Consider the following 25,993-nt stretch of genomic DNA (forward strand, 5'->3'; position numbering starts at 1 on the left):
ACCCGGTAGTCAAATACTTGGGGATTTGTGGGAGAGGGTCATTTCTGGGAGAAATATGCCAGAAATGTCAAGCTTTTTTAGTATGGACACTTCACTTTCATACAAGAAACATTTATGGAACAAGTGCAAAGCTCGGTGCTTTTCTTTAGTGTTTTATTCACTCCATTCACTCACACACCCACCAACTTTTCCTGCATCTCACTCTCAAGGTAACTGCTCAGGTCGAAGGACGGTTCCTTTAAGGCCCTGGAAAGGGTCTCGGTGTTGGTCACCGCAGCGAAGCCACGCCCCATCACGTGTTCCAGCAGGGCGGAGCCGGTGTCTCCTGGCTTCCGTCACGTCCGGCTCTCTGTCAGTCGTGAGCGAGCGAGCACGGGGCTGTTAGGAAGCAGGAGCGGAGCGTGAGTACATGGGACTCCGCCCCAAGCCCTCGGAACCCCCTACCCTGCTGACCCCTCCACCCTCCCTCCCGGGCTGCGTGCTGCCCGTGGCCCATCGCTCCTCTCGTGGGTGACGGCCGTGGGAAATGGCGGCGCTGCTTGACCACCCCTTCCTTGTTTCAGCCTCCACGGACCCCCTCCTCCGTCTCCGACGCCCTTCCTCCCTCTATAACCCCGTGGCCCTTTGCTGCAATCCCCTACGAGCCCGAAGCCAGGCCTCCTAAACGAAAACGGCCCGGGGCGGGGGTGGGCGCGGTGGCCGGGGATTTCGGGGCGCGGCAGGGTGAGGAGTCGCGGGAGGGGGCCAGGGCGCCCCCGGGACAATGCAGCGGCGGCTTTGGCTGGCTCCGGCGGGACCGGCGCCGGACCAGCACGGGCAGGGGCGCGTGCAGGGTCTGCTCCTCCCCCAAGGCTTCGCGGAGTCCCCACCCTTGTCTCCAGGGTTGGGGGCGCTCTAGGAAAGCTAGCGAGCAGATCCCATCGGGTAGCATGGCGGGTGGGGGGGGCCGGAGGGGGCTGAGGGTGGAGGACGGCTGGTTTGCAGGGGGTAGCGAGTGCTTCGAGAGAAGAAAATGGCGCTTGGTGCAAGTCCCTCCTCTTCCCGCACGGTCTCCTCCGCACTTCGCCACCTCCCACGCCCCCTCCGACCAACCTGTCCCCAACCCGGCTCCTGCCGTTCCCAGCCCGGGAGTTCTAGCAGGCTTCCTGGTACCGCGTGACCCCCCTCCCCGGGTCTTGGTGCTCATCATCCTCGGGTTGTACGGAATTCCTGTGCCCTTTAGTTCTGGTTTATTTTCACATCGTCTTTTCTAATCCAACACGCTATCGATGACCAAAGACTTAGTTTTGTTAGTTTGTGATTTGTATATATTCTACACTAGCGATTTTAGTATTATTTCCCTGAATTATGAGCCTGCTTTTTTTTGGGGGGGGGGAAGACGGTAAAGGCACATCAAATATAAATACATATTTTGTCAAAAGTTCTTAAGGGGCTGGTTATAGTTGCCATTACCTATTTCTTCGTAATGGACTTACTAGGTTAAATAGGAGGGTGTTTTTTGAGATGATCCTAGGCCCCCAGGCAGCTTTTAACAGATGGCATAGTTATGCTAGGCTGTTCCCAAAGCGAAAAATAGGTTATGTTTAATTTAATTACCTTTAAAAAATGTGTTTTGGCATTATTAGCAGCTAGCATACAAAACTGAATTGATTTGGAGATGAGGTTGTAAAATGGAGCAGTAACAGGAATAATTCGTAAAACGTGGTTATGAATGTCGCTGCTCCCAAGCATGTTACTCTTTCATCAAGAAATTACCAGGAAAGCCAACATGGCCGGGTTGGGGATGGTGTGAGCTTTTCGAATTTAGTTAGGGTTGAGATGGCCCACTTCTTTTACCTTGACCTCCTATTGTGGAACACATTGAATGCCAGTGCAATTCAAGTTTAGTCTAGAGCTAGGTTATGATTTTTTTAGAGGAGAAAATGAAGTCCTTTTCCTTTTTGTCCAAACATTTATAGTCTGTGTTGTGCGTATTGCGCCCTTTAGGGCATACAAAAATTAATGGCTCAGTCTTGGCAGAGAAGGAGGTGGAGAGAGCTAAAGATACTTTGGTAACAAGCATTTTTACCACCTGGTATTATAGGTGCCTTGAAAATAAGTATAGCATGCCTTGGAGTTCCTAGAAATTTGGGGTTTAGGCCTTAAAAAAAAAAAAAACCCGGAAAAGTAGATGCCACGAGGTGCCCTGCCTTGCTGCACTCAGTCACTCAGTAGACATCTACTTGAAGACACTGGGCTATGTATTAGGTTGGCCAAAAAATCCATTTAGTTTTTTCCATAAAATAAAAGACACATTTTTCTCTCTTTTTTAAAAAAAATTTTATTGTTACTCAATTACAGTTGTATGCCTTTTCTCCCCATCCCTCCACCCCAAAGACACATTTTTCATTTTCACCAATAGCTTCATTAATTTGGATATTTTGATTAGTTGGCTATCTCTTGCTATTGGCTTCTGGTGGGTAGAGACCAAGGGTGCTGCTAAACACCTTCCAATGCATAAGACAGCCCCACAGCAAAGAATTGTTTGGTCAAAGTTGTCAGTAGTACCAAGAAACTTCCCAAGCCACTTTCGACAGGTTCAATCACTTGCATCACCTCTCCACACACTGCACTATTCTGTTTTTGCGCTTCAGCTGCATTTTTACCTTTCTTGAAATAATAAAGCATAATATACCAAAAACATTGTGTATCTTTTTCCATCTTCAATATTACAGTGGCTGCATGAAACTTCCAATTATGGTAAGTTTTTGAAAAATGCATGCTGATAAGACAGCTGTCACAATATAATGTAACAACATTGTTTTGAGTGAAGTTAAAGGCATTACTAGAGCCTTGTATGAAAAAAACTAAATGAACTTTCTGGCCAACCCAGTATCTCTGTCTTGGGGAACCTGGAGAACTAGGGTTTTAGTGGGAATTTGAGGAAAGGTTTTGCCTCCCCTAAAAGCAAATTTTTCAAATTCTGGTGTATTCCAGAGTAGAAAATCTGTAAAATGTAATGAGTTTTGAATTATGTATAACTTTGTGAACTCCAAATTAGTACTTATTATTTGATGGCATGGTCAAAAAGCCAAATAAAACTAAGAACATAGACAGAATATGAAAAGTAGTATTCCAATGGCAAATTAATTATTATCAACATCTGTAAAATGCAGCTGTTCCCTGTGTTGTGTGAATGTTATGGTCATTTCCTGCAGTGAATAATTTTCTGTGTGGAAAGCAGTACTGAGAAGATTCATGTTTCTCCCTGGCTCTAACAGTGGTTGCTATCAGCTACTCCTTGCAAACTGCCCTGCTCATAAACATCTAACCCCCTGAAAAGTATAAAAAGACCTGTTGGTGTAAGGGGGAGATGTGTGTGACGTTTCTCCTCACTGGGTCAGAACACTTCACTCTGCATGTTGTTTTCAATGTGAAAGAGTGTAGGTCAGAGCATAACTTAATAGCACTGTGCTCAGTATAACCACTCCAGTACCACAACGTGGTAGAAAGAACCATGGGACTTCGTACATTTCTGATTGTGGGAGAGTTAAATTGAAGGTGATAGAGCAGCTTGTAAATTACTTACACAGTATGTTTTCTTTCAGAATGCCTAAATCAAAGGAACTTGTTTCTTCGAGCTCTTCTGGCAGCGATTCTGACAGTGAAGTTGACAAAAAGGTGACTATTCCTGGACCAAGTCGGTTCTGTATACCTAGTTCAGCAGAATTGTTCATAGCCAGGTCTAAGGGACAGTGAGGTGGGCCAGTCTCCCAGTGAGAGCCTGGAGGGCTGCTTCTGAAAGTGCAGATGGCCTCGGGGCCACTCCACTCCACGAAAATGCCTCAGGTGCTGGCTGGTACATGCACACTCCTAGCCCCTGAATCAGACTCTGGCCGGCCTTAGATGAGGAACCCCAGAGCTGCAGGACCACTGCCATGGACCCCAGGGGAATAGCATTAGAATAAGGTCAAAGCTACTGTTTACCATTATTTAGAAGTCTATCTGTAGCTAATATATGAAGTAGTTGATCCAAATGATCTGAACCCCTTTAATGCAGATGTCAATTTTGACAGCCTTCTCAGGGTGTTTATTGAGCCCACAAGTATTACTTCAAATGTGAGCTTTGTACCTTTTAAGTTATGTTATTTGCCCTGGTCCCCTCCTTTTAGTTAAATCAACACCCAGCAAAGCTGACATGAAATTACCCATTTAGACAACAGGCTTTCTCTGCATTAGTTGACAACTGCACTGTAAGTGGTACATGATTCCCCTTAACTGAGCACCTCACACTTCACTCAGGGCTTCCTTCGTGCAGGCCTGTCCTTTATCTCCTAGAAGCTTCCATAGTTGTGTCTCTGAGCTTAGTTAGCCTGACAGTTAAAAGAGAGCTTTATAAGGGAGAATCTTGCAGAAGATGGACCTTTATGGGGAAATACAGAATATAATATCATCTGGAAGGTTGAAACAAGACTTCAAAGAACATACATATATTGTAGTAGGAAATCTCAGTTGTTTTATTTGCACGTAGTATAGCATTTGAATATGGTCATTTAACATTTTCATTGAGCTTTTTATGTGCCAGTCCACAGGGAATATCTAGACAGATCCTGTTGTAAAGAATAATTGCTTTTGCTTACTGAACTGGGTTAATTTTTGCTTAGGGCTTGTCCCAAGTAGTAGTATTAATTTTGTAAGGACTTAACATTTTTTGCATATGTACATTATATTTTACCTACCTTCATCCAAATTTAGTAAAATATTAAATTATGGAGGAGGGAAAATAAGTTTACAGTTGTGAGAACACAAAACAGCTTATTCTATAATTTATTATTGTTTTTAATCGTATTACAATTGTAAACCTCCTCTTGCTCCCGGTACTAGCTTATGCTTTCCACTGAAGAACATGACTGCCCTCTACTGGTTTTCATGGGAGGATAGGTCATTTTGGGAATGGGGCTATACTAAAAACTTTTGCAGTAATGCTGCTTTTAAAGCATTGTTTTGATTTTGAATGCTAGTCAAACACTTCACTGTCTATCTTCAGTGATTTTTTTGTGATGAGGAAGTTCTCGAGTTACTGACTTGTAGTGCCCAGTACAAAATAGGTTTCATAGCTTTGCCTACTAATAAATTCCCTAAGCCAGTTTAAGTCTCTTTTGGAATTGGCAGAGTATAAATATCATATCCTAGAAATGGAATAAATTGTTACATTCTTCATAATTAGCATATTCCCTTTGTAGCTTTGGTAGACTGGTTTCCAAAAGTTTAAAAGCAGCAGGTCCCTCATCTTTCTGTTGTTACTGTACCTCCCAAGGAAGCCTTATATGGGATCCTGGTCTACAAAGTAACTTTTCTGGCTAATACCACTCTTAATTTCTGAAGTATTTTTGAGCTCCTGAGAACAGTTTGAAAACACTGTTATGTATCAGTACTAGGTCAGTTTCAAAGTTTCATTGTCATGTGCAGCCTGCCTATGTTTGTATTTATGATTTTTTACTTAATAAATGTAGTCTTTTGATTCTTTAAATTGTAAAAAGTAATGGAATCTTGCCCTGGCTGGTGTGGCCCAATAGACTGGGCGCTGACCTATGGACCCAAAGGGTCGCCGGTTCCATTCCCAGTCAGGGCACATGCCTGGTTTGTGGGCGAGGTCTCTAGGGGGCACATGAGAGGCAACCAATCAATGTTTCTCTCCCTCCTTCCCCTCTCTAGAATAGATGGGTAAAATCTTAAAAAAAAAAAAAAAAGTAATGGAATCTTTTGAACCTGTCATTGTATATGACATGTCCAAACCAGTAGAGAATTTTTATAGTTTGAGTCAAATTGATAACATTGTTGGGAACCAAGATCTCAAGTCCAGCACATCTTGAGCATCTGAGATCTTGGTTCCCAACAGTGTTATCAGTTTGACTCAAATAAACTAAAAATTCTCCACAGGTTTGGACATGTACATTGACGGGTTCAAAAGATTCCATGACAGTTTGTGTTTGTGGTTCATCTTGTATATTTGGAGTTAGGAAGAGAATGTAAAGAATGTGTGTGAAGTTGGGACAAAGCAAGGCAGGGATTGGATTACTGGATAGTTAACAAGATCCTGTGTTCTCTTGAGGGTGATGGGTTAAGCTTATCAGGGGTCTGAAAAAGACACTTAAAAATGTGTGTTCATCTAGATGCACAGAAACAATGGTCAGGGCTTAGTGCAAAGATACACCTTTCACTAAAAAGTCACATGCCTGGGGTGTGACTCCCCACCCTGACCTGCCCTGTTAGGAATTTATGATCAGATTGTCCTGTGAGGTTACTTTTGGTCATGTGGTCAGATTTGAACTTGTACGTATCCCCTTTCTTGTCCATAAACCTGAGATGTGTTTTATTATTTAGTGTGCAAACTTTAATCATATTGATGTTTTGTTTTCAAGTTAAAGAGGAAAAAGCAAGTTACTTCCGAAAAACCTGTAAAGAAGCAAAAGACTGGTGAAACTTCAAGAGCCCTGTCATCTTCTAAGCAGAGCAGCAGCAGCAGAGATGATAACATGTTTCAGGTAGAGTTGGTTATTTTCTAAGGTCCAGAGGATTTATTATCTGTCTTCATCTGAAGAATGATAAAAGTGCCTTAATGTAATAATGCATAATCTTTCATATATATTATAGTCCTCTTGCCTAAGGGTATTTATTGAAATATAAGACCAAGTTAGTTGAAATGAAAGTGATTTATATGATCCTGGGATTTTTTTTTTTTAAACATTGTATTTACTTTAGAGAGGGAGGGAGCAAAACATCAACGTGTTGTTGCCTCTTGTGTGCCCCCTACTGGGGACCCAACCTGGCCTGCAACCCAGGCATGTGCCCTGACTGGGAATTGAACCCGTGACCCTTTGATTCACAGGCCTGTGCTCAATCCACTGAGCCACACCAGCTAGGGCTGATGCTGGATTTTTTTTTTTAATGAGTTTAATTTGAGCCAAATTGAAAACATGCCGGGGAGCAAGATCTCAAATCCTCCCTTTGTGATCCTAGATTATTGTTAAAATCTAGATGTCTGTAGTTTTGCTATACTTAAAACATTGTGGATATAAAAACTATAGACGTCCAAAAGAAGAGGGTGAGAATTGCACATTAGAAAGTAGTTGAGAGGAGGTGGGTCTAGTACTGGGCTGTGAAGTATCCAGTACGGCTAGGATGTTGGACAGGGAGCAGCAATAAGACCTGCCAAGTTTGGGCTTGACAAGAACAGAAAAGGTGAGTAGGTTTACCGACATAGGCCCTCTGTTTATGTGTTGTGGAGAGCAAGGTGGAATAGTGAGGTAGCGTGACGGAAGTTCTTTTCTTGGGTGCCGTATCTTGTTTTAGGGAGACTTGTTACTGGCATCGTTGTACGATACAAGAAGGATTTGTGGGGAGAGGCGGTGGGGCTAAATGAACGCAGGTGAGGTCTCTCGGGTAATTTATTGTATGCCTTAATCTGTGAGCGAGGTGATAGGGGCTTAGATGGTTTTTCCCAGAGAAGAAAATGATGATTTTAAATTACTGATGAGGAAAAATGGACTAGAGGAATGAAACAGTGAAGACTGATTGTAAATGTGAGATACCTTAGAAACACAGGTTTAACTAATAGAAATGAGGAAAAGAAATTAGTTTTAATGGCAAAGGTGGTTAGGTTGGGCTTTTTGGACCTGACTGTAAATGTGATAAAATAAGAGTGTCCTGTGGCCCCTGGAGGGCGTGGTTGGGAAATGCTCCTGGGGACCTTTAGCACGACCTTTATTTAGCACGGTGGACCGAAGTGAGTGTCAGAGGGAGGGGAGGAGGGGACTGAGGACATGTCTTGTTGGTTGATGTTCAGGGAGGAAGGAAGAGGGATGTAGGCCCAAGAAGGTGAAGGAAATAGAAGAGTACAGTAATGAGGGCAAGCATAGAGTGAGCGTTCCAGGGAGGTCTGCGCGTTTGTTGAAGCCAAATTGTTGGGCGGGATGAGAGTGCAAACATTTGATTAGAAAGCAAGGCTAGCGCACACACACACACACACACACACACAGAGGGTACGTATTTATATCACGATACACACAATTTACTGGAAGTCTTGAAAGAGTGCCAGAATTAAGGTGAGAATAGGAAGATAGGAGTTTCATTTTTTTACTTGCTTTTGCCTTGTTATCTGTCTGGATAAAGAAAATAGATAACCACATGGTTACTATACATAATACTGGACACTGGAAACATGCTAAGGTTTCAGGTTCACCGATCAAACTCCAAAAATGGTAACACTGAAAAGATGGTACGTTAATTATTTGACTGTAGTAATCATTTCACTATGAATATTTATATCAAATCCTGTTGCACACTTCAAGTATATACGATTTTTATTTAAAAATACATAGAAAAAGAAAATGAGCAAATGCAGATGAATTATTTAGTTATGGGCTTAGTTCTCTGATTTCTGTATACTGTAGAGGAAGTAGGAGCAGACTAGGTTAATTGGATAGAGTATAAGTTGCTGTTTGTAAGAATTATGAAAGGGCGCTGTTTCGGGACTGGATAAAAAGTTGAATGCTTACTGTATTTCACTCAGGCCTTGCTGAGTTCTGAATATGCACTGATGAACCAAGTAGACGGGGTCTGTGGTTTCATGGGATTTGTGGGGGTAAAAATTACACACATAAACGTACGTACAGTCATACCTTGGCACTTGTTAGCTTCAGAACTCGTCAAACCCTGTACTTGTTGCATTTTGACGGGAAAAAAATGTTTCGGCATTTGGCACGTGCTTGGGAGTCATGAGCTTGCTAGGACTTGTATGAGTCATGACCCCCCCAACCCCTACCCTGCAAGAGGAAATGCTTCATCGTTCGGTAACGTCAGGAGCTCTGGAATGAATGAACGACGAGTACCGAGGTCTGTTAATTAAAATCATGGGAGCTGCCCTGGCTGGTGTGGCTCAGTTGGAGCATTGTCCTGTACACCAAAGTTTGGGGGTTGAATTCCTGGTCAGAGCACATACCTAGGTTGTGGGTTCAATCCCCAGTTGGGGAATTTGTCTCATGTCGATGTTTCTCTCTCTGTCTCTTTGTCTCCCTGTCTCTAAAATCAATAAACATTAAAGTAAATCATCTGATGCCCTGACTGGGTGGCTGGGTTGGAGCATCGTCCTGTGCATCCAAAGGTTGCGGGTTCCATCCCCTGTTGCATGTGCATGGGAGGGAGGCAACTGACTGATGTTTTTCTCTCACATCAGTGTTTCTGTCTTCTGTCTGTCTCTTCCCCACTCCCCCTTCTCTTTCTCCTTCTCCCTTCCTCTCTTAAAATAAAATAAAATTACAGGGGCTGAGAAGGAAAAGGGTAGATTATTATGAGAGAGAAGGTGTCTGGTAACCTTGTAAGGAGGTGGCACTTCACGCTTAAGGCAAAGGAGGAGCCCAGGCTGGGTAGCTCAGTTGGTTAGAGTGTGGTCCCCATACACTGAGGTTGCTGGTTTGATCCTGGTCAGGGCTTATACAAGAAACACCTCCCCGCTCCCCCAAAAAAAGATGGAGGAAAGGAAGAGCCAGTCATGTGAAGTGCATGGGAGAGGTGCTCATTTTTGAAGTAGAGGAAATTGTGCAAATACCTTGACGTCGGAAAGAACGTGGATTGTGCTAGAATTATAAGGCCCTGGGGGGCTGGTCGAGACTGCAGATGGGGGATCTAGTTGGTAAGGAGTAGGAAGGGCCAGATCTGGCGGGGCCTTCCTGTTGGGAGGCCATTTTTAGGAGTTTGAGTTTTATTCAAAGTGTAGTGGGAAGCTATCTTAAGGGGCAGGATGAAATGTGAAATCTGCAAAAAGAGAATCCTTTTATGTAAAATCTGCAAAAAGAGTGTCCTTTTTATGCACTTGCCTCTTGTGTAGAATGAAGGGCTGCTCTGGAATATTTTAACTTAATGTTTGCAGTGTAGGTAAAAACTTTCAGGTATTTGGGCAACTCTGTTGGACTTTTCTCTGACTAGTTCTGTTTACCATATGCCTACCTATACACGTATGATAAATAGAACACCTTTGGTCTATTGGTGGATTTTATTTTGTCATTCAACCCCTAACTTTATATGAAAAGAAACCAGGATCCACATTTAGAGCTCTTACTCTATTAGAGCAGATTAGGGAAAACGAGATCTATTTTCAGGAGTGGTTAGCTCACCAAAAAATGTGAGTCCAACTCAATTTGGAAATCTTCTCATGCCTGGTAGGCTGTTCTACTTCTCACCCTTCTGAAAATGCCTTTAGGAGGAACATAAGCCTTGTTTTTAAAGTAATTTTTCACAGACTTAGTAGTGTAGGCCTCCTAAGAGATAATATGTTTAATTTCGTTACTCATAGCTTTTTCCTTGAAATGGTATTTTGGCCATAGAAAAGTATTTAGGTGATAATACTGAATTTTAATTGGCTTAAGAGTACATTAGAGTACATTGCTTATATAATATAAAATCAGGACTTTATTAATACTAATGGTTTGATAATTTGATAAGATGAAGGATGGGGTTTTTGGAAGGAAAATCAGTTACTCTCATTGTGCTTTATAAAGTAGTTTTTTTTTCTTTTTCTTAAAATAGGGGTATATGTTTTCTATACTTCCAGAAGACAGCTCCCACAGAGTTTTTAGACATTGCTAGAATCTTTTAGGACCCAGCTTATCAGATATACTTTACCAGAGACAAATAGATCTAAAATCTAAATTAAAATTCTTTGGTTAGTAACCATATGACAGTTCTTTTTTTTAAAATATATTTATTGATTATGCTATTACAGTTGTCCCATTCCCCCCCCCCCACATTCCACTCCATCCTGCCCACCCCCTCCCTCCCGCATTCCCCCCCTATAGTTCATGTCCATGGGTCATACAAGTTCTTTGGCTTCTACATTTCCTACACTATTCTTACCTTCCCCCTGTCTATTTTCTTTTCTTTTCTTTTTTTTTTTTTTTTTTGCTTTGGGAAGGAAAGGTAGCCAATCTCTCAAAGGAGAAGGGCCTTGATCCTTTTTCTCCAGGGGCTTTTATTAGGTTCATTCGCACAGGAATGCAGATGAAGCTCATCAATCATTGTCAGCCAATAAGGGTTAAACAATACAGGATTTACAGAGAACCTTGAGGGCTTAGTCTGAGCTACAGCCAATCAGCTAGAGGGCCATAAAACTTTAGGTGCCAGACTCATCTCAGGTCTGGACCCTTATCTTTTAAGCTGAGGGTACAGATTAAGTAGGTTTCACAGGAATGTATATATTTTCCTTAGGCCTGATTCCCCAGGGAATCCGCCCCTCCCAGCACAGGACTGCACCGCCCTCTGTTATCGCTTAAGGCTTAAGTCAGGCAAGGGCCCCCTGTCTATGTTCCACCTATCATTTATGCTTATTCTCTGTACTTTCCCCCCCCTCCTCCTCCCACTCCCCTTTTGATAACCCTCTGTGTGATCTCCATTTCTGTGGTTCTGTTCCAGTTCTAGTTGTTAGCTTAGTTTGCTTTTGTTTTTGTTTTAGGTGTGGTGGTTAATAACTGTGAGTTTGCTGTCATTTTTACTGTTCATATTTTTTATCTTCTTTTTCTTAGATAAGTCCCTTTAACATTTCATATAATAAGGGCTTGGTGATGATGAACTCCTTGAACTTGACCTTATCTGAGAAGCACTTTATCTGCCCTTCCATTCTAAATGAAAGCTTTGCTGGATAGAGCAATCTTGGATGTAGGTCCTTGCCTTTCATGACTTGGAATACTTCTTGCCAGCCCCTTCTTGCCTGTAAGGTCTCTTTTGAGAAATCAGCTGACAGTCTTATGGGAACCCCTTTGTAGGTAACTGTGTCCTTTTCTCTTGCTGCTTCTAAGATTCTCTCCTTCTGTGTAATCTTGGGTAATGTAATTATGATGTGCCTTGGTGTGTTCCTCCTTGGGTCCAGCTTCTTTGGGACTCTCTGAGCTTCCTGGACTTCCTGGAAGTCTATTTCCTTTGCCAGACTGGGTAAGTTCTCCTTCATTATTTGTTCAAATAACTTTTCAATTTTTTGTTCTTCCTCTTCTCCTTCTGGCACCCCTATAATTTGGATGTTGGAACATTTCAAGATATCCTGGAGGTTCCTAAGCCTCTACTCATTTTTCCGAATTCTTGTTTCTTTATTCTGTTCTGGTTGGATATTTCTTTCTTCCTTCTGGTCCACACCATTGATTTGAGTCCCAGTTTCCTTCGCATCACTATTAGTTCCCAGTACATTTTCCTTTGTCTCTCTTAGCATAGCCTTCATTTTTTCATCTAGTTTTCGACCAAATTCAACCAATTCTGTGAGTTTCTTGATTACCAGTGTTTTGAACTGTGCATCTGATAGTTTGACTATCTGTCGCTGCTTAGTTGAATTATTTCTGGAGCTTTGAAGTGTTCTGTCATTTGGGCCATTTTTTTTTTCTTGGTGCTTCTGTTACTTAAAGGGGCAGAGCTTTAGGTGTTCCCCGGGGCTGGGTAACACTGGTCGCTGCGCTGTGATGCTTAGGTGGGGGAGGGGCTGAGAGGGAGCAATGGCACTTGCTCCAGTCTCCACCGGTTTTCAGTCACTCCCTCCGTTACCCACAATCAAATTGGGCCCCTCTGGTGCTGGTTCCCAAGTGGGTGGGCTTGTGCACGTCCTAGGCCCCTGTGGGTCTCTCCAATGACCTCTCCCGTGAGGCTGGGAGTCTCTCCTGCTGCCGCCCCAACCCCCACGGGCATTTTCACTCAGGTTTGAGGCTTTATTTACGCGCTGGAGCCCTGGGTTAGGCGGTCTGATTCGCTCCCCGCCGTTAGTCCCGGTTTATCTGTGCGCGAAAGTGGGGTCTGCTAGTGGTCAGACTGCCTGCCCCATTCGTCCCACACTCCGCCAGTCTTGGTCCTGCCACGGCCACGCGTGTCCTCTCTGCCCTGGCTGCAGGTCTCTGCCCCTCCTACCGGTCTGGATGAATGTTTATTTTTTATCTCCTTGGTGTTGGGCTTCCTTGTCCTTCGATTTTCTGTCAGTTCTGGTTGTGCGAGGAGGTGCAGTATGTCTACCTACGCCGCCATCTTGGTTCTCCCCTCTTTTTTTTTTTTTTTTAATTTAACTATTTCTCGGAAATAAACTAGAGGAAATAAACTTACTTTTGGTAAAGCAATGTACAGCAAACATAAGCAGCTCTCTAAATGTCAATTGCACTAATCTTTGAAACTCTAGAATGATTTGGGCAGAATTCTGGCTAGAGAGGAAATGCTACTAGATGCTCGCTTTTGTCTGGTTCCTTCAGCTCTGAATTTTAAGAGCGTGGTTCCGTAGGGATATAACCTGCCTGAGATAGGACTTTTGTGATATTAAAGATGATCTGCGGAACTAGCTTGTAATTAATTATTCAGTGTCTTTAGGGTCAGAATGGTTGAGGCTCAGGGGACTTGGATCTACAGGATCTGACACAGATAATGCCCCTTTTTATTACAAAATCTTTTATTACAAAATCATAAACATGTAATTCTGTAACATAACAATATCATATTCAAGCACACCATATGACATTTTAGGTGAAATGTCCAAATTAAAACCATAAATTATTACACCAGTATTATTACCCTACCAACCACATTGAAGCAGGCGTTACTTCTGCGGGACCCTGTATGTTTTTCTTCAGAGGTAGGCATGGGGGTTAGTGATCCCACCTTAGTTGATTTGATGATTTAAGGATAAATGTGATACTTCTAAATTATGTCATTATCCAGTCAAGTATTCTTAATCTGCAGGAGTAGCGTGGGGTAGGGGCTTCATGAATGTACTTTAGGGAGTCTGTGGAATTATTTTTTTTATTTAAACTTTTTTGTCATTTCTAAGAGGATTATTCATAACCTTCATCAAATCCCTAAAGGGGACAGGGAATCAAAAAAATTTAAGAATCACTGTTTCCTATGGTGTACGTGGTATTTTTTCCTGCTAACTTCCAGATTATATGCATGAAAATTGTATGTATTCTGTTACTTGCTCCTCTCACATGTGATTGTAGTGACCTTTATTTGTTATACTTTAATTATATCTGTATACTACTACGGGGGGTGTAAGAGTTTCTTAGCTTTATTCAAATTTCTCCTCAAAGGAGGAGGAGGTGATTGTTGGCTAAGTTCCTTCCTTTAAAATAGATTTTATTGAGATATGATTTATACATGTAATAAAGTGCACACAAACAGTGTAATTTGATGAGCTGTGATAAATGTATACACTCTGGTAGAGAGGCCGTTTCCATCACCCCCAGAACATTCCCCCCGTGGGGCAGGGGGTGATTCTGAAGGGAGGCTGACAGTTCTGTTCTAGAAACTCTCATAAATGGAGTCGTGCAGTCTGTATTGTTCTGTGTCTGGCTGCTTTGCCCAGCATAGCATTTTTGTGTTATCAGTAGTTCCTTTTTATTGCTGACTGGTATTCTGTATGATTATAGTACAATTTGTTTATCCATTCACTTCAGATGGCCATTTGGGTTATTTCTCGAGGGCTATGAGGAATAAAGCTGCTGTGAATATTCTTGTACAGGTTTTTTTGTGGGTATTTTTTCCCTTTTGGGTAGAAACCAGATGTTTTTGCTGGGTCATACGTAAGTGTATGTTTAAGTTAATAAGAGACTGTCAAAACTTTTTTCCATATTAGCTGTACCATTGTACACACCCATTAGCCATGGATGAGATTCCAGTTGCTCCACATTCTTACTGGGTATTGTCAGTCTTCCTAATTTTTCTACTTAGGTTCATGGATGTGTAGTGGTGGTGGCTCATTGTAGTTTTACTTGGCATTTCCTTAATGTCACATACTTGCTTTACAATTTTTTTTGAAAAATTGATTGATTTGAGAGAGAGACAGGAAGGGGGGTGGAGAGGGAGAGAACGAGGGAAATATGATTTGTTATTCCACTTACTTATGAATTCATTGGTTGATTCTTGTATGTGTCCTGACTGGGGATCAAACCCATAACCTTGGCGTGTTGGGATGATGCTCTAACCAACTGAGCTACCCAGCTAGGGCTTCATATACCTGTTTTTGAAGATTCTGTTCAAGTCTTTTGCCCATTTTAAAAAAGGTCACTTGATTTATGGAGTTATAAGAGTTCTTTATATATTTTAGATACAAGTCCTTTGTTAGACATAAGTAAAATGAATATTTTCTCTGGTTCAGTGGTTTGCCATTTTATTTTAAATATATTTAAAAAGCTTTAGTTTTGATTCATTCAATTTTTAGTAATTTTCCCCTTTTTGTTAATACTTTTTGTTTCCTATTAAAACGTATTTTTTCTCCCCAAGGCCAGAATAATTTTGCCAGTGTTTTTCTCCTAGAATTTTTGTAGTTCTAACTTTTTGTGTGTTTAGGTCTGTGATTCATGTAGAAATAGTTTCTCTGTGTCTGGTCTGAGACAGGGGTTGGTACTCATTTTTCTCTCCTGAACACAGATAGCCAATTGTTCCAGTTCCAGACTGTTCGCTTTCCATTGTCTTATCTTGGGTCTTTGTAATGAAAATCAGTGAATATGTAAAAAAGTATCTATTTCTGCACTCTATTCCGTTAATTCATATGTTTATCTTCAGTACTACACTGTTATAATTACCATGCATTCATAGTGAGTTTTGAAACCAGGTAGGATAAGTTCTTTAACATTATTCTTCACCTTTAGAATCTTTTTGCTATTCTCTATATTTGTATTTCTATATACATTTTAGAATCAGCTTGTCAGTTTTTATCAAATAGCTTACTGGGGTTTTGATTGGGATTGGGTAAAACCAAAGATTGATTTGGGGAGGATAGGCAACTTGACAATATTGAGTCTTCTACTTAGTATGTACTCTCTCTCTCTCCATTAATTCAGATCTTTTTGAATTTCTGTTTTGTGATTTTCACTGTAGAGTCATATATCTTTTGTTAAATTCATTCTTATGTATTTTGTATTTTTTGATTGTATCGTAAACGTTAATTTCATTTTTAAGTTTATTGCTAGAAAAATGCATATAATGAACATGTAAACATACATATTACTTATATATTTACTGTATATTAATGTTACATACGTAGTTTTTGAGGCTTCTTAGAATTTTCTATGTTGATAGTGATTGTGTCTGTTGAGTTTTATATCGTCCTTTTCATTCTTTTTCTTGCTTTATTGCTATTATTTCCAGTACAGTATTGAAGAGAAGTGGTGAGAGCAGACATCTTGCCTTGTTCCTGATCGTAGGGGCAATCCTGTCTCCTTTCGTAGTGCCACCGTTCCCTGAACTCTGGAGTGAATGTACACACTGCTGTGGTTCTGCTCTCTGGTGTGGGAGAGTGAGTCATGGGATAAACATGTGCATCTTTTCGTAGGGCCCATCTTTATTCGGAGATTTGCATGAAAACTTTTTTTTTAAAGATTTATTTATTTATTTGTTTTTAGGGAGAGAGGAAGGGAAGGAAAAAGGCAGGAATAGAAACATCAATGTGCGGTTGCCTCTCACTCACCCCCTACCTGGGGATCTGGCCCGCTACGTAGGCATGTGCCCTGACTGGGAATCTCAAACAGCGACCCTTTGGTTTGCAGCCTGCACTCCAGTCTACTGCATGAAAACTTGCTGTGTTGAAGTGAACACTGATACATTGAGGGACAGTGTACAAAGTGCGCAGTAAGTTTTAGGTTATAAGTGACTCGGATTTTGGTGGAGCAGCAGTCAGTCTGTGTCTCTAGATTTTCCCTTCCGAACCCACAGCTGGCCTCTGAAATGTCAGCAAATTTTAGTGTAGGTTTACCAATCTATACCTTTTCTCTACTTTGGGTAGTTCCTTGTTTACTATATATCAGACACAAGTCATTTGAAAGTGATTAGGGACCTCGTAGTGTAAATTCATGAAGTTTTGAATACATGGACTGTCAGCCATGTTTGGGAGGAAGAAAATGCCTTGTACTATGTTAACCTGCAGCAAACAAAAATATTTACAACATACTTCATTGAAATTGTGGATGAGAGCACTTCCAAGAAGTTTCTAGAGAGTAAGAAATTAAAGAAGAGAGTAGAAATTAAAGTAGCTAGCTAGCCATTTCTTGTGTTTAGTGTGTTATACTATGCATGCTACATTAAAAAATTCAGTACTTGCTGTTTCTAGTTTAAGATGGGTAACATGCATTAATATATTTACAGTGTGCGTGTCTCTTTCTTTAAAATAGGTTTCCTTTCAGTCTTGATTTTTAAACTTTTTCTAGTGAGATTTTTAAAGACTCAACCCTGTTTTCAGATTTCAGATTTCTCAGGAATATGAGTCTTGCAGGAGACAAGCAGCAATAGTAGTATGCTTGGTTTTTTGTTTGTTTGTTTTGTTTTGCTTTTTGTTCTTGGTCGGGAACCTGCAAAGGCTTCAGTATTCTCTTCCCGTATTTCAAGTCCTCTTCAGTAAAGCTCAGTCTGTTGGGCCTGTCGTTGAATATCGGTATTGGGTCTTTGTCACTTTTCTCTCCCTTTTACTTAATTAATGCTTAATCATTTTTCAAGGTCAAATTTCACCACCTAAAGTTTCTTCCACTTCCTCAAGCCTACGTTAAACTTGACTTACATAATCAATATTATTTTAGTAGGTTTTTAACATTTTAATTTTATTTGCTCAACAAGCTCTTGGGCTTATTGTAAAAACCAAAATGAAAGTGTTTAGTACAGTGCTATAGCTGCTTAAGATACTTAAAATTTAAAAAAAAATATTAAATCAATATTATAAGTCCCTCTTGACAGTTTCACTGTGGCAGTTATTTTGGACTTAATTCATTTATGAAAACATGGGAACCCGGTATGATAGGCTTCAGGGGATACAGAGAAGACTGAGTAAAAAATGAGCTGTTAGAACTGATAATAGCCCTGGCTGGTGTGGCTCAGTGGATTGAATGTTGGCCTGTGAACCTACAGGTCACCACTGGTTTGATTCTGAGTCCAGGGCACATGCCTGTGCCTGGGCCAGGTCCCCCGTAGGGGGCGTGCGAGGGGCAACCACACATTGATGTTTCTCTCCCTCTCTTTTCCTTCCCTTCTCCTCTCTAAAAATAAATACATAAATAAAATCTTTTAAAAAATTACAAAACTGACAATAAAATCACAGGTGACTTTAGAGTAGGCTGTGGGAATTTAATTGGTGGAAACAAGTTTGCTGCTTTCAGAGTTTAGCCCCAAAGGGAAGAAGGGAACATGGGGAAAATTACAAAGTGCTTTATAAAAAGAGGAGAGGCATGTTTGGAAATGGTGGATAAGAACCATTGGACAGGGAAAGAATGCATACCCAAAAATGGGATATGGAAGGTAAAGAAGTTAAGAATTGATAATGGTATGGGTAAATACACAGAGAAAAGATTTGAAGGCACTTACCTGTGCCTCCTACCTAATGGACTTTATTTTCTCTGTAAAGCACGGGGCATGTCCTGGAAGTAGGGGACGCACCAGCAGGACAAGAAGCTTACTTAAGATGGAAAGCTAAAGGAAAATGAATGAGACCAAACTGAGACAAGAAAAGCAGTCTCGGGATGTGGGCAAGGTGGAAGTCATGAGCGTGTGCTGGTGTCACTGCGGAGCACTAACTCTTGCGGCAGCCCGATAAAGGGGAGGATTTAATGATGGAAGGCCCAGGGTGGTGGGGAAAGGAACCCAGCCAGGCACAGAACTGTTACATGCTGGTGTGTTTAAGCACGGCAGCCACAGCTAGTTTAAGTCAGTAAGAGTGAAGAAGAGTAGGTTTAGAATGAGTAAGAGAGAGGTAGAGATATTAGAGGTGTTCATCAGAAAGTGTGAGTTTGTAGTTAAGTGCTAAACAGTATATTACAGTAGCGAAAGACTTCCTGGAGAGCGTTTACGGTACTTTGTTGAGTAAAGCGTTTTCCATTCCTTTGGACTTTGTAGTTTGTGTTTAAGGAAGATTGAAAAGGAGTTTTCTGTGGATAGTAGGATTAAGTTCTCAGACCGTGAGTGAAGTGTATTGAAGATATTACTTGAAATGAATGTCTAAAGGGAAAACCTTTCTCATGTTACTATTGTCTCTGTATTTGTACATTCAGAATGGTTGCTAAAGCAAAGGTCTGTGGTTTCCTGCGGTTGTAGTTTATACTGTAAGAGTTTGGTTTCTAATGATTTTTTTTGTAAAAAATGCAACATAAAAATTTACTGCCTTAACCATATGTTCACACTGTTGTGAAACAAATCTCCAGAACCTTTTCATCTTGCAGAACTGTTAACGCAGCTAAACATAACTCCCCTTTTTGTCTCTGAATCTGACTGCTCTAGGCACCATGCAAGTGGAGTCATACAGTGTGTCTTTTTGTGACTGGCTTGTTTCACTTAGCATAATGGCCTCAGGCTCATCCGTGCTATAGCCTGTGCCAGAAATTCCTCCTTTTTTAAGGCCGAATAATATTCCACTGTATGTATATATTACATGTTGTTTATTCACTTATCTTTTGGTGATTGTGAGTAATGCTTCTATGAGTATGGGTGTGTAAATACTTATCTTAAGCTCCTGCTTTAATTCTTCCAGATACATACATACCCAGGAGTGGGGCTGGGCTGCCAGATCACTGCTGGGTCATATGCTCTGGTTTTTGAGGACCCTCCATACTGTGTTCCATAGCTGTTGCACTGTTTCACTAATGATTCTTTTAATGTTAAATGATTGGAAATGTGAGCTGTGCTTGTTTAGTTCCATCTTTTCAGAAAGATTTCTTTTTAATAGTGATGCATCCTTTGGATATCGTTTTGATACTGAGAGTAGTAGGTATTTTTTGTGATTAAAAATAGAGTCAGTATGCAGTAAGTTATGATTATAAATATGCACTGTAGAAATGAATACCTTTTCATGTTTTGTTTCTTTGCAGATTGGGAAAATGAGGTACGTCAGTGTTCGGGACTTCAAAGGAAAAGTCCTTATTGATATTAGAGAGTATTGGATGGATCCAGAAGGTGAAATGAAACCAGGAAGAAAAGGTGAGACTTCATTGCCTGAATTTGGTCCTAATACTGGACTGGATAAAAAATGATCTAAGTGACCCATCCTGTTTGAAATTGAAATAATGTTTGCAGTGTCCTAGGAAGAGATCCTCGTTTGGCTGACTCATTATCTTCTGCAGTCTTTTGGGTATGACACTTAGCTTTTATTTAATGAGGTACCTTAAATATAGCTGTTGGAATAAAAGCCAGAAAAAATAGTACCCTTAGTATCACTTCAGCTGGCTGCTGATTTACTTGAATGTGACTTAAATTTTTTTTTTTAAACATTAATTCTGAAGTAGAGTAGGTACTCTCTGGGAAGTTGTAAAATCAGGATTGGAAAATCCTGGTTCACACAGTGTTTCCTTTTGGATATTCTTTAGGGTGGTATTATTTAAGTGGGTTTTTGTCTTTTTGCTTCATCCAGCACCATAGAAACATACTTTATTAATTCACCCAATAGCTAGAGAGCATTGCGTACCAACATAAATTTTGTATATCTGGGTAGTTAACTGCTTTAGGTTAATCCTTAGCTGATGAAAATTACCTCCTTCTTTTCTTCTACTCTGCCTGCATGCAATTTTGAAAGGCAGTTTGCTTCATGTATTTTTTCGGTTTATTAAACTTAACTCTCTCTGTTTTTATATTCTGCACTTTCTCGTTCAGCCTGCATCTGGAGTGGCCATCCCAGTTGTTCATTGTGGCTAATGCCAGACTACTTCTCCTGTTCCCGCAAAAGTGCACTGAAACAATGACATGAGCTTCCTTAAAGCCTTTCCTAGGGCTTGTCCCAGTGCATTCCCCTCTGTCCTCTCAGTTTCATGGCCTCCCAGCAGTTTTCTGAGATACATGAATTCTTCAGTGTAGTTTATTCTGTTTGTATGGGTCAGGTATTAGAATATTGAAAGTTTAAAGTACAGAGTTCTTTCCGTTCATAGTTTTACAACTTACATAGGACAATGTCATTAAGCTAACCTTTTAAGAGTTTACTTGTGCCCAGTGATCTGCTAAGCTTTTAATTCAGGTTAGCTAATTTAATCCTTCACAACAACCCTTTGATGTATAAGAACCATTTTAATGGTGAGGAAACTGAAGCTTAGAGGTAATGTAATTGTTTTAAGGTCTTAAAGTTGGTGCTAGTGAGGCTGGGATTTGAACCCTGTGATGGCATGATTTCAGAACGTATATTCCAAGAAGTCCTGTGTGGATCATATCCCAGAGATTTTCCAAAGTGAAGTGAATGCTTCTGGAAGAACTCAGCACAGAAGTCATTCACCTTGAGTTCCTGTGGAAATTTTGAGCAAAAAGTTGGAACCAACGGGATACAGATAATGGGGTGTCACAAATCTTGGCCTGGCCACTTAGCTTGCTTGTTTGCACGCGTTTGTGAGATACATCATGAAACCATCATTGGTTCTCACTGGGTATAACGTGTACCGATGTCAGGTAGGGTGTGGTGTCTGGGAGTAAAACTATACATAGAATTGACCTCAGGTAATCGTGATGACTCTAATTAACAAATTAAGAGATTTTATATCAATATTATACCATTGTACCATTCAAAAATGGTCATTTTTATAAAACAGAATTTTAGTTGAAAGTATAAAAATCCTCAAGAAAGATTAAGATTCTCAATTTTTGATTTTTGAAACTTTATTTTAGGTATTTCTTTAAATCCTGAGCAATGGAGCCAGCTGAAGGAACAGATTTCTGACATTGATGATGCAGTAAGAAAACTGTAAAATCAGAGCCATATAAAACTTGTAACTGGTCTAGTTGTTTTAATCTGTCTTTTTACATTGGCTTTTGTTTTCTAAACGTTTTTTCCCCCAAGCTATTGTATATTTGGATTGCAGAACAATTTGTAAGAATATGTTTTTTTTTTAATGTGCATTATTAAAAATGATCTGAATGAAGCTCATTGTCAACTTCATGGAGGAGGATCGCTTTGTGCCCACCACCTAGTATAAAATAAAATCAAGTAATACAGTCTTAATTGTTGTGGCCTTCTTTGATCAGAAGAATTGGTACTATTTAAGGCCAAAAGTTTATAGACCTTTGAATTTCAACCTTTTACATTCAAAAGGATTTGTATTGTATTGAATTTATAAACTTTTGATTTGTGAAATCCATAGTTGCTGTGTTTTCTTCTACACAAATGTCCAGTGACACTTCACTTTCCTTTTTTTATCTTTACTTCATTTTCCTTGAGTAACTTGTGTTCAATTTTCATTTTCTTTTGTTCTTGAATATATTATGCTAATCTGGAAAGTCAGTGAAACTGTCAAAATGTTAGTTATCTCAATAAGGTACTTGTAATTAAAATACTATATGGAAACTACAATCACTAATTCTACTGTATTAAATATTAGGAGATATAGTTTGATAAACAACATGGCCTGTATGAAAACTCTGAGCAAGTGTGTGTCATTACCTGTAGCGTTCTGTGTGGTAGTTATCTTACTGCTTAGTCTGCAGAGGAAGATGGCTTCTTAATGTCTGATCTGTTTTCACTCACTAAACATGTTCACCATAGGATGATGTCTATAAAATCAGAAATTGTTAAATTAAGACTAGAATTTAATAAAACTTGTGAAAGCTTACTGGCCTAACATTTTATTTTACAGCGTTGAGTATGGATTATATATAGCCAGAGATACCACTGAGCTTTTACTGTTAATCGTAGGTAATGTGATCAATTTTTAGGGAAAAGAGTATATACTTGTGGTTTTTGGCCTTTGCTTCAGTAGCCTTGGTTCTTTTGCAGTTAATCTACTGGACTTAAATGTTACCAAGTTTTAGCAGGTGTTCTGAGACGGTTTTCAATGAACCTTGATGACAGAGCAGACACAGATAGAGGTGCAGATTTCAGGGGCGTGGCAGCAATAAGTAGGGCATGGTGTGGCCTTAGGAAAAGGGTGTAAGGGAACTTGTACTGAAGTTAAAGAAGGCAGTGAAGATGAAGCAGTTCTCTTCAAGCTAAACGATATTTTGATCACTTTGATAGGACACAGTTCTAGGTAGAATAGTAAAAAGAAAGGTTTAGACTAGACATTAAAAATGTCTTGTTGACAAGTTATTTTTGGTAGCTAAAATAAAATTTAAAGTGGTTACTGCTATATCAGAGAATTGTACTATTATACCAAGTTTGATTGCTGACTATGTCTAGAACATTTTATAGAATTATCAAGGATTTGATTTCAAAACCATCTGCCAAGCTATGTGTAGTATCAATTATCTGGCCGCTATTCTATTTTGAAATTTTTTTTGCATTTTGGGGGTTTTTTAAAAAGTGTTTTTTAGCAGTAACCCTAATTGTTGTGTAATTGGGGAAATAAAGAAATTCTCTTCTGGTATCTTAGCCTTCATCAAATAATAGGTACTAAAGTGTGCAAATAACTTTTTTATTGATGACTTTCCCCATTTTTGGAAACGTGTGTCCTGTTAGTTAATTGGGTAGATTGTAAAGTATTCCCTATATATACAAAAAGGGTAGTTAGAACACAGAACGTTGATTTTGGTGTAGATAGAAAGGGAATAATGGTTGAATTTCCTAGGTTTATATGAATTTAAAGGGTGTATGCATTTTGAAACAATCTGCTAACAGAGATGGTGCCGAAGTCTTTTATTACCTAGGCATTTTTGAGCTGTTCAACTTAAACCCTTCATATAAGGAGTGTTTTTCTGGCAGAATTTGGTACATTGACTGAGAAATTCATTTAAGTAATGTTACTGGATATGCAATATGTAGAAGTTATTATCTTTTTTTGTGTATAGGAAAGGATGAGAACTGGGTTAAAATAACAGCCGAATTAGCTTGTACCGAAAGAAAGTGTGCTTTTTTTTTTTTTTTTTTTCAGTTTTAACTTTACCTTCTTGGTAAGATTTCTTCAGGCAGAAAGCTTGGCACTTTGGGGCAGCCGCTTCTCACCTTGTAAACAGTGCCAGAACGGACTGAGTTAATACCAGCCCTTGCCTGTTCTCAGCAGCAGGGCCTATGTCATGGGGTTTTACTTTTTGTCTTTTAAAGTACAAGCAACATTTGACTAATTTCCAATACTCTTGGCATTTTATTAAAAGAACAACCAACCACTAAAACCATACTGTATATTGATTATTTTCTTTTGTTTTGCTTCATAAATGCTTAAGAACTTCTTTTGAAGACTGTTCCTACCTCATTAGCTAGTCAAGATTCTGTGGTGGTCAGCCTATTCTACATAATGCTTTTGGAAAAAAGACTGAAAATTAAAAGTAGGTACATCTTGGCCTTGGCTATTGAGAGGAAGAGAAAAAGAGTTGAGAATTAAATGTTCCTGACATGGGTATGCTAGAAGAATACTACAAGCTTGAAATATTAAAGTGCTAGCTAATATTTCTCCTGCTATTCTTTGCTATTCATTTTTTATGGAAATTAATTCAGTGAAATACTCAAAAGGTTTTTTTTGGTGTGTGTGTGTGTGTTTTAAGTGGTGTTTTTCCAGATAAATTCTAGGGGGTAAACATTTACATAGTCACAAATACGTAATTCTGTAACTGTGGATACCTGTATGCTTTGTTTGGTACATCTTCCATGGAGATGTCGATGAATACCATACTCCATCTGTGAATATTTTAAATGTTGAAATAAAAAATAAGAAACGTGCCCTCTGTGTCATCCCAGTTTCGCAAACCCGAAGGTGAGCGGCTGCGTTATCTGTTGAATGGGCTTTACTGACCAACAGAATACTTTCTGTGTGCGTGCTTTGGGAACATGAATTAGCCTTAGCGTGTGAATTCTTCTGAGCAGCATCTCTGGGACTGTGTGGTCCACCCGATCCAAATGGAAAATGCAAGTACTGAGGAGTACACAGCCTCTCCCGCCCGTGAGTGGTTTGCAGTGTGATTTATTCCTTGGTATACTTTAACTGTATAGTGGACTTCTCTGTGTATTTCGAACTTAACATTTTCATTTATAAAGTGTCTATTTTCCCTTTCTTGATTAGTACCTTTGCTTAGTTATATATTGAGATCCCTTACTGTTTGAATTTCTTTTTTTTTTTAAGGTTTTATTTATTTTTAGAGAGGGGGGAAAGGAGGGAGAAAGAGGGAAACATCGATATGCGGGAGATACATTAATTGGTTGCCTCTTGAATGCCCCCTACTGGGGACCTGGCCTGCAACCCAGGCCTGTGTCCTGACTGGGAATCGAACCAGCAGCCTTTCCATTTGCAGACAGGCACTCAGCTCACTGAGCCACACCAGCCAGGGCTTATGGCTTAAATTCTGTTTAGGGGAAGTTACGCAGGATTAGAAAGATCCATGGAACACCACTTAAGACTCTTTATTTTGCCCCACCCGCTGAACTGTAAAACATTGACTCAAAAATCCAGTGAAAAGAAAGTACTTTGACTCACTGACTTTACAATTTTATAGTATAGCTCAAAGGTGTAATGGGACTAGAAAAGGGGTTTTAAAAGCATGAAGCATTTAAAAATTTATAGAGTATTTGCTGTATAACAGTTCACATAAGACTTAATGTTCACCTGCATAAAAGATACTCAGGACCTCCCCCCCCCCCCACACACACACCCAACTGCTTTATAGAAAAGTCGGACAGTTCAGACCTCCCCAGACATGCTCTTCAGCTGTTTTAGTCCTAGGTTAACAATGACCTGCTGTTTCTGACCAAAATGAAACACATCCTTTCTCTTCCAATTTCACTCTGGCTTTTGAGGGTTTGAAATTATCTTTCTGCTGGATAACTAACTTTAGGTTGGAAGTGATGTGGGCCACTTCTGTTTTTTAACTGCCAGGAAAAAAACCACTTATCCTGAATTTCAGCATTTGGATATTGTAACTACTATAACCTTTCTGGGTAAGAAAAACACTATACAAAGTGCCCCTACCACTGAAGTCACGACTTCCGAGAATTGCCTATGTAGTAGCTCCTGTGCCTTGGAAAGTGATGTAAGGTTCCACGTTGTGTTTTTTGCCCGAGTCTTCTGATAGCTTCTACTCTGGCTCTCTTTTTTCCTTATAAATAATTAGCTGTTGCTAGAGTGGTACAGAG

At 40.0% G+C, this 25,993-nt stretch overlaps 1 protein-coding gene across 2 annotated transcripts; it reads left to right on the top strand.

The window, feature by feature from the left end:
* Positions 1-278: 278 nt before the first annotated feature.
* Positions 279-24,586, top strand: SUB1 (SUB1 regulator of transcription). 2 transcript variants are annotated; one of them, XM_024578512.3, is made up of 5 exons: positions 279-401; positions 3,588-3,660; positions 6,402-6,524; positions 19,833-19,941; positions 21,607-24,586. In XM_024578512.3, the coding sequence occupies exons 2-5, from the start codon at positions 3,589-3,591 to the stop codon at positions 21,684-21,686; spliced, it is 384 nt and encodes a 127-aa protein (XP_024434280.1). In that variant the 5' UTR covers positions 279-401; position 3,588; the 3' UTR covers positions 21,687-24,586. The 2 variants fall into 2 exon arrangements, with proteins under 2 accessions (XP_024434280.1, XP_045042262.1); XM_045186327.3 differs by having other exon boundaries at positions 359-401; positions 3,573-3,660.
* Positions 24,587-25,993: the final 1,407 nt, after the last annotated feature.

Source organism: Desmodus rotundus, chromosome 1, assembly GCF_022682495.2.
Source record: "Desmodus rotundus isolate HL8 chromosome 1, HLdesRot8A.1, whole genome shotgun sequence".
Lineage (NCBI taxonomy): Eukaryota > Metazoa > Chordata > Mammalia > Chiroptera > Phyllostomidae > Desmodus > Desmodus rotundus.